This window comes from Arachis ipaensis, chromosome B09, assembly GCF_000816755.2.
Source record: "Arachis ipaensis cultivar K30076 chromosome B09, Araip1.1, whole genome shotgun sequence".
Classification (NCBI taxonomy): Eukaryota; Viridiplantae; Streptophyta; class Magnoliopsida; order Fabales; family Fabaceae; genus Arachis; species Arachis ipaensis.
This window is the reverse complement of record NC_029793.2, coordinates 145,052,805-145,062,465: the sequence shown is the minus strand read 5'-3', so window position 1 is coordinate 145,062,465 and position 9,661 is coordinate 145,052,805. Positions and strand designations below refer to the sequence as shown.

At 34.3% G+C, this 9,661-nt stretch overlaps 1 protein-coding gene across 1 annotated transcript; it reads left to right on the top strand.

Annotated features, from left to right (window-relative positions):
* Positions 1,872-5,436, top strand: LOC107616503 (cysteine-rich receptor-like protein kinase 29). Its single transcript, XM_016318451.2, has 8 exons — positions 1,872-2,735; positions 2,828-2,956; positions 3,215-3,345; positions 3,434-3,644; positions 3,762-3,999; positions 4,098-4,251; positions 4,364-4,655; positions 5,261-5,436. Exons 1-8 carry the CDS (start codon positions 1,976-1,978, stop codon positions 5,419-5,421), a joined length of 2,076 nt encoding a protein of 691 aa, XP_016173937.2. The 5' UTR covers positions 1,872-1,975; the 3' UTR covers positions 5,422-5,436.

Sequence of the window (9,661 nt, the reverse complement as noted above, 5' to 3'; positions counted from 1 at the left end):
TTTGAATATTAATTATTCACTTATTGATCTTTTTTATAATTTTTTTTTTAATCTTTGCCAGTGAAATTTTAGACGTAATAACTAACAACATTAAAATGTAGGAACAATGGAGTTGGTCATTTTTTTTCTGTGATTAGTTTCAGTAAAATTTGGATTTAAGAAATACTTGTAGAAGCTAACTATTTTTTTTTTTCAATATATAACCAACACTTAAAAAACACTTTTCAACATGGTATACTAATTCAGGGTAAAGCTCTTAAACAAATAGAATGTTATTTAATATTATATTAATCTCCTAAAATCAAATACTTTATATGCATGTCTGAATTTAATACTCACTCCATATAAATTGACTTATTAAGTTCGGTTTAAATTTTTTTTATATAAATCGAATAAAATAGATTTGATTTACATGCATTAATAATAAATTAAATGAAACAAATTTAATTTATAAGAAAACGATATTTAAAGTCAATTATTTTGATTTACTATACAACATTAAGACTAAGTAGATCGAGCATAATAGATTCGATTTACTTAACCCAATGAGCCAACACAAATCGATTTAAATTAATTTGATCTAGAGTACGAGTTTAAGGTATATAAATATGAACAGAACACTAAATTTTTATTAGAGTGGTATTTACAATGGCTAGTGAAGAGATTTTTTAATTTTTGTATACTACAGAAGTACAATTAAGAAAAAAAATATGAGAGAAAATAAAATTTATTGATAAAGATCCATTGAATGTTTTTATATTATCAAACTTTCTATGAATTTTGTTGAGTTTCAGAATATTATAATAAAAAAAATTAGAATTGCATGGCATGAAACGGGTGGAAAAGTTATTTGATAGAATTTTGATTTTTATTGTACGAGATAGTGTGAAGTATGACTTCTTTGTAATAGCCGGTGACAAAAATTTGTAAATTTTGTTTCACCGTGGTAATCAATTTTTCTAAGTGAGGATCCATGAGTTATTCGACAAGTTTAGAGATTAGTCTCTAATTCAAGAGGATCGAATTAGAATCTTCAATAAGACAATAACAATACCAAAAGAATCTAGTTCAATGTCTATTAATAGCTCTTCATTTATGTGTCTGTCAATACTTCCGAAACAATTTTGTGACATCCATTTTTTTGCAGCTAATCTCAATGGCGATGACAAGAGCAAAATAGGTGATAATTGATTTTTCAGACAGCTTATTATTGCGATGAGTAGTATTTCTATTATGGTTTCAATTTCAGAAGAGGATAGAAAATTAGATATCGTTAAAGATGTACTGTGAAATGACAATAATATGAAATCTGTCATAATTGATAAAGATAATAATGATAATTTAAAAAGAAGTATTTTAGTTAAAAATAATAGTAAATCAAATTTATTTTATTCTATTTATATAAAATGTGATAAATCGAATTTAATAGTTTAAATTTACAAAGAGTAATGAACATTGAATTTAGACCTACATGTAAGGTATTTGATTTTGGAACATTCATCTAATATTGAATGCTATTCTATTTGTTAAGTGTTTTACCCTATTAATTCAAATGGACGTGTATAGTGCCTGTAAAAACTAGTAAGATGTCGAAATTAAAGTTTTATAAACTTACTTACCCGCATAGCATTTCAAATGACTAATGATTTCAACGTAACTGATTCCAATTTTTTTTTAATAAAAAATAGAAAGACTCGAATTAGTAATTTTTTAACTGAGTACGAACAAATTATATTATTTTAACTCATTGGTAACTGAATCCAATTGTACACATTTAAAATTGGATAAAAATATCAAATGACGTCATTAAAGAGAAAGAAAGGAAGATACAAGAATGTTTGACTATGAAAAAGAGCAAGCAGAAAGTAGTCCAGATTCACTAACGCAATCTCTATATACAATACAAACTTTGTATCTGAATCCACTATGTATCTTACTCTCACTCCCAATCCCAAACATTCCCCAACGCAACACAATGATCACACCTTCTCTCAGTTTCCTCCTCCTCCTCTTCACTGTGGCCTCCGCAGTGCCAAGTTTCTTGAACTACAGCTGCATCACCGCCAACAACCCAGCCAGCACCACCTACCTCAACAACCTCAACATCCTCTTAACCAATCTCACTTCCAACACACAAATCGACTACGGCTTCTACACTTCCTTCTTCGGCCACAACACTGACACAGCCTACGCTATTGGCATGTGCAGAGGAGACGTCAACCTCAACGATTGCCGAAGCTGCCTCAATGATTCCAGACTCCTTCTCACTCAGATATGTCCCAACTACCAAGCCGTTGGTTGGTACGAATACTGCATGCTTCGGTACTCCAACCTTTCCATGCTCGGAAGAGTTGCGGATCATCCACAATTCTCTTTGTGGAATCCCTACTTCATTTCTTCCAAAGAGTTCAATCAGTTCAACAAATCACTCAACACCTTGATGGACAAGCTCAGAATCGAAGCTTCTGGAGGTGACTATCGTCGTAAGTATGCCTTCCAAAACGTGACTTCTGGAATTCAGAGCTACAAAGGCATATTTGGCCTTGCACAGTGCACACCTGATTTGTCTCGGCAACAGTGCGACGATTGCCTGTTTGGGGCATTTTCGGAAATTCAAGGTTGTTGTAATGGTAGGAGAGGTGCTAGGGTTATCAAACCCAGTTGTAACATTAGATATGAAATCTACCCTTTCTTGACGTCTACCATTGATGCATTCTCACCGTCAAACGCTCCAGGTAAAGAAGCCTCAAACATCATGTTTGTTTCACTTTTCTTCTTTGTGTATTTAAGTCATGGAATATCTAACCAAGGAAGCTGATTTGTGCAGGAAAAGGTAGCAATACATCACGAACCACCGTCATCATCGTCATCATAGTTGTTGTTGCTGTTGCTGCCGCTGCTGCTTCTATTTTGGTGCTCAGTTATGTGTACGTCTATTTAAGAAAAAATTTTCAAAGTAAGTGTTGAGTGTTGAGTGTTGACTTCTTTGCTTAATTTTGTGATGCATATGCTTCTAAAATTTGAAGTGGCAACACTGTGTCAACCGAATTGTTTCCATCAAATCTCAGAATGATTCCATGCATTAATTACTCAATCATTGTTTGTTGTAAGGGAAGAAAAGAAAAAACAGGGGAATTCAATAGTCTTTCTATTCTAGTTCTACCTTAAGAGATGTAAGTGTAACTCACTAGTTATCCTTGTTTCAATTGTGAAGCTGATGAATCGAATGAAGAAATCATAGCTGATGAATCATTACAGTTCACCTTTGATACCATACGAGTTGCTACAGAGGATTTCTCATATTCTAATAAATTAGGAGAAGGTGGATTTGGATCTGTTTATAAGGTAAAATACCGCTATTTCACTTCAATAGATATCATTTCTTTTTATTTTATTTTTTATTTGGTCAAAACATAGTATGATATATTCTCAGGGAAAGCTCTCCAATGGACAAATGATTGCTGTGAAGAGGTTATCGAAGGACTCAGGCCAAGGAGAGATGGAATTCAGGAATGAAGTGCAGTTATTAGCTGAGCTTCAACACCAAAATTTGGTTAAGCTTCTTGGTTTTTGCTTGAAAGGAAGTGAAAGGTTACTTATCTATGAATTTGTTCCCAATAAAAGCCTTGATTACTTCCTATTTGGTAGGTTCCTGATTAGCCTATTACTCATCAATTTTATTTCAATACAACTATACAAATATTAAACTACAAAGATAAAGCTAAGCTCACGATCAACTATGGTCTCTGGTGATTATGTAGATCCAACCAAGTGCAGACAATTGGATTGGATAAATAGATTCAAAATCATTGAAGGTGTTGCACGAGCCCTGCTTTATCTTCATGAGGATTGTAAGACACGTATTATACACCGAGACCTAAAACCAAGCAATATTCTTTTAGATGAAGAGATGAATGCTAAACTATCAGATTTTGGATTGGCACGATTATTTATTGTAGACCAAAATCAAGGAAAAACCAGTAAAATTGTTGGTACATAGTAAGTATTAGAATACACTCAAGTTTTTTTCTTCGTATCATTGGCCTTAGCAACCAAAACAAAAAGTTAACATTTATGTTTGAAATATTTTTATGTAGTGGATATATGGCGCCCGAATACGCTATGTACGGACAATTTTCAGTCAAGTCAGATGTCTTTAGTTTTGGCGTCCTAGTTCTTGAAATCGTGAGCGGCCAAAAACACAATTGCACACGCCGCGGAGATACTTTAGAGGAGTTACCCCTAACCTTTGTAAGTTTATCTTTGTCACTGTTACATGACATCTTCATTTCTGTCAAAAGTAGAGTATATTTTAAAAGATTATGTGTTCATAGACATTCATGAAGAAATTATATTGTTGCAGGCATGGAGAAGTTGGATGGAGGGCAGAGCTGCAAATATTATAGATCCATCACTAAGCAACAGTGCAGAAAATGAAATATTGAGATGCATTCACATTGGTTTGCTGTGTGTTCAAGAGAATTTAGTTGAGAGACCAACCATGGCTTCCATTGTATTGATGCTTAATAGCTCATCTCTGAGTCTTCCAGTACCAATGGAACCTGCATTTTTCGCGGGAAGCAGAGCCAAAAGTCCTCGAGTTGCGGATAAACAGTCAGAGGAGTATATTTTAAAGGGAACAAATGAATCAACAGGTATATCAGTTCAAGAGTTTACCATTACTAAGTTATATGCTCGCTAGAATTATGGAATGGTGGTGGTGTCATATGTCATCCATCACTGATCATGTTTCAATCAGAATACACTGCCTTGGAGCTCAAGCAATTAGACCATAGGTCACCTTTGTAATTAATATATCCGTAATTAAGATTATATATTAAATAATATTTTATTTTGTTAATTAAGTACTCTTTAGGTACTCCTGAGGTACTCTGATGTATATATGATGTATATAGATCGTTAAATAAAGTATATTTATTAAGGTTAGGATGTATATGGATAATAGATATAATAAAGGTAATGAAACTTTTCATCTCTCAACTATCTTTTTTTCTCTCCTTTCAGAGTCTCTCTCATATGGTGCTTTTTCCATCGTTTCGTCACTCAACTCTGTAGATTTGAACAGAATTTTGTAATATCTAAGACGTGATCATAAATTATGAGCATCATTAGTGGGTGTATATAATATGCATGGTGTGGCTATTTTACTAGTTACTGCTCTTTCTACCGTTGTTTATCTATTTAATTCTTTACATGGTTGAAAATTTTGGTTTCTATTACATTCGTCTGAATTGTGCAGGACTGAAATCAGCCGCAGAATCTTTGATTTTGGAAGGCACTTTGTTAGAATTATTTCATTTTTACATGTTTGATTCAGGATTTATTCTGATACAAAATAAATATAAAAAGAGTAAAAATAGAAGTTCCAACATAACACATATGGTAAGTGTCATGGTATAAAAATATTTAAAAGAAAAAAATGTTACAATCCTAATATATGTAAACTCTGTATATTAATATTCTGTATTTAAGTTTTTACCATTTAATTCACCCATAATTCATTATTCTTTTTTCATCTCTCACTTCTCTTTAAATTTTTTGCTTCTTGCTTTTATTTATTTCTCTTTTCTTATTATTATCTTAAAAATTTTGGATGTGAGATGATATTTATAGACAATAATTTAGAATTCATGGAACAGTTTACTTTAGTATGTTAGTGACATTTACTTAAACATAGAGCAGCCTAAAGTGTATACATCTTATTATTGGTGGATTCACTGAAAAAGTAGAATAATATAAGTCAAAGAAATATGATATAATTTGGCTAATATAAGGTGATATTTTAGTTAAAAAATTATTAAATACACGAAAAAAATTAATTATTAAATAAGTTATTATGTATTTATATAATATTTAATTTATTTTTAATATATTTTATATTTTAATATATATTATTTTATATAAATAATTAGTTTTCAAATGTATCTAAATTTTACTTTTATTTATATATCAATATTTTTAAATTTTTATTTAAATAAATAAAATAAATAATTATAAAAATTATTTTTAAAATCCATTCTCCAAGTTTATGTAAATGAGATAAGGTTGGGAGAACGCCTATATATACATTTCGTTGATAGCGAAGTTCCATGTCCCAATTCGAATCTTTCAACCACTTTTTTTTTCTTTTTTTTAACCATTTTCTAACCATATTATCGAGTAATATGAAGATGGCGCGCAGATGCACGTGATCGGAAAATTAACCGGTTGAATACGACATGGCACTATGTTGGGATAGACGGCTTTACGGTTATTTCTATTATCTTGAGTTTTATGTAATCCCATAGATGTAGAGCCATGGTTAGGGTACTTGCGAAGAACTCGAATACAATTACAACGATTAGGAATAGGTCACAGGTAGAAATTAATAATTCTAGGAATGTGGTTATTATTTTATGTAATCCCATGTATGTATAGCATGGTTAGGGTACTTGCCAAGAACTAGAATACAATTTGTATCATTAGGAATAGGTCACTGATAAGAAATAGTAATTCTAGGTTTGTGTTTATGATTTTTTGGTAATTAAATTGTTAATTATATAATTATTAATTTAGGGTTTAAATATTGGAGTAGATGTTTATCATTTGTGGAGTCTAGTTTAGGAGTCATACGTGTATTAATTTATTAATTTAGTTAGTAACTAGTCAAGAAGTATGATAATTAGATTATAAAGTTAACTCAAAGTTTGGTAGTTAGATAATTAATTACCTTATTGAATGTTTTAATTAATTTCACGTAATGCAATCAGAAAATGTGTGTTTGTTAAGACAGTTTATTATGTTGATGGACCTAGACAAATTTTTAATTTTTAATTTTTAATAATTGTGAAACATTTTTCTTTGTCAGAGGCCTCGCTTACTCCTGTCTCGGCGAGTGTCACACACGCTTCCTCCACCAGACGCCACCTTCCCATATTTGAGGGAGGTTGGATTCGGTGACACAGTGCCTCTCAGGGATTTCGTATTCGACAACTCTCTGATTACGACATTTGTGGAGCGACAACATCCGAAGACCCCAAGCATACCACCCTGGGCTATGCGCAAATAGGGACCCAATTGGGGGTGCTTCCGTAACTTCCTCAGGTGGCACATTACCCAGACATGGGTGATGGTGGAGCGGCTGCTCGGTGCCAGGCCTCCGGTGGTTCCACAGCAGGGGCTCAAAAGAATGAGTCATTCTCGCTGAAACTTATATGATTGAGGAATCATATCCGCCATATGCCACCGACCGATGATCTGGAGTCACTCTGACAGTATGCGAGGTGTTCCGTCTTGTTACTGATCGGAGGCTACCTAATGACGGACAAGTAGAACAACTTGGTCCATCTGCGTTGCCTATCGCTGCAGCAGGACTTTGGGTGGTGCCATGCATTGTCTTGGGACTCGGCGGTGCTTGTCTGGACATACCATTGATTATGCTATGCAGCACACCGAGGCACCACATACATTGCCGGCTGCACTTCGCTGTTGGTGTCTTGGATATATCAGAGATTTTCTCAGTGGTGTCCACCTGATTGAGAAATTTTCATGTATTCTATGACTGTGAGGTAACAATTGTTTATGTGTTTCTTATCTTTTGAATTTGTAACTTGTTATGACATTGTGTAACATGAACTCATATTATTCTTGTAACTGGTGGTAGGTTGGTAGGGTTGTCGCAGCAGAGCAGAGATCAGCATAAGGCGAGGGTTCTGCGATGGCGTCTAGCAATAGACCAACTATGTTGGGACGAGGTTAGTTTTAATATTTAGTCTTGTATATAGACTTTGTTGTTTAACTATTATTGAATATTTATAGGCTATACACAATAAATTTCGTTGATCCTTCAATATTAGTTTTGTTTATGACTTTATGGTTATGGTATAGCCAACATAACAAGAAAGAAACATACCGTTTTTCAGATTTTTTTATCTAGATATATTGCTTTAGGAATATGATAACGTCGTCAAATGGAAGAAGAACGTTAAGAATAGGTTTTTGTCTTTTTAATGCTAAATTGTAGTAGTTGTTGTTCAAATATTTATTGTTTGTTGTTCAAATATATTATATAGTTTGTTGTTCGAATATTTGTTTATTCTATAATAGTTGTTTCAGTTTGTCTGGACGCCCTATGATGACCCTGCTCTCCAGACTCTGCCCCCCGTGGTTTGTCAAGGAGGCAGAGCGGGAGACATGGATGTCAGTCGTCCCCTCGTCTGTTTCAACCTCGTCGAGTTTCACCAGGTTGACTGGGTGAAGTGCCAGTTCAATGGAAAGTAGCTGGTGCCTGGTACCTCAGTCAACGTCGACAAGGTCATTACCATCACAAACCGGGGCGAGGATATGTGGTGGCATGACAGACATGATCAGTGGTATGTTGGCTGGACAAGTCATTTTGAGAAAGGCCGCATGATCTCCATTTAACATATAGCAATCATAATGAGTAAGTATGCCTCAATTAAACTTGAACTGACCAGTATTCAAGGTTCTGTCGGCGGACAACACGGATACTCCATAGACATCCATTTGCAGCTTGACGACAATGCACATGGTACTTTAATCACTCCGATTTCACTACTCGGTACTCAGCACTTCTGCAAATACTGTAGTTCTTTACACCCTGCATTACTGCATCTCGGCATTTGAATATGTGGCCGATCCAAAACTCAACCCCACCGTCTAGGTTGTAATCCTCTTCTCTGGTATTAGAAAACGGAGATTTTTCATATATGGCGTCCAGATCCAATGTATGATAGTGACTTGGCACATTTGATAGCGTCAAAATCGGGTTGGGGGGGAAGGCAAAACATATCACACTGCTGCCTCGGCCCCATCTCTGGTACAAACTCCTCATCATCATCCTCAGAGGAATCACTATTGTTGCTATTCGCAACGTACTCTTCGTCGGAGTCTTCCTCACCCACCTCCATGTCTTCCACTTGGTATGGCAACATGAATCGGTGGCGATGCGAGAGATGGGTCATCCTGCACAAATATCGAGTGTACAGAACCACCACCACCAACATCACCAACCTCGGCGGAAAGCTCCATCACTTGTTCCGCCATGATTCTCCTATAAATGTCGAACATGAGTCTTACATGCTCGTAGCTGAAATAGTCGAAAACGGAAAACTCCATTATCCAACGGTGCTAGCAACCTATACCTCACCCTTCCGATCTCTCTTCTCCCTGTGTCACTAAGGTTACTCAATATCAAACTTTTCAACTCGGACAACGAACTTAGGTGCCGAGTGCGCAATAGTAACGGATTCTCACACTCAAATATCACCTCATTGTTGCTGTTTTTCATATGACAATTGGGGTACACACAAACAACTACATATCCATTATTACTGGACATTTTTACCTACTTTTTGTAAGAAAAATGAGAGAAAAGAAGATATGAAATATATTTAGAGAATGTCAAGGGTTGCACATCCTTTTATCACATACACTAATGATCAAATTTTCTGTAAGTCTTGGACATTCTTCCGGAAAAATTAAGAAGTTATTACATGACAAATATTTTTCAAGTTGATTTCACAAAGTATTCTGTATTCAAGTGTTATTAAACTAATTAACAAATTTAAAGGAAATATAATCAAACATATCAGAGTAGATGAACAAATATTATTATTAATTAAAACTATTGATTAAAATC

Bases quoted from the DNA above. Each gene is read 5' to 3' on its own strand.
- LOC107616503 (XM_016318451.2), top strand. From the start codon at position 1,976: ATGATCACACCTTCTCTCAGTTTCCTCCTCCTCCTCTTCACTGTGGCC. The intron at 4,000-4,097 runs GTAAGTATTAGA...ATTTTTATGTAG, and splicing joins AGTAAAATTGTTGGTACATA to TGGATATATGGCGCCCGAAT. The intron at 4,656-5,260 runs GTATATCAGTTC...TGAATTGTGCAG, and splicing joins GGGAACAAATGAATCAACAG to GACTGAAATCAGCCGCAGAA.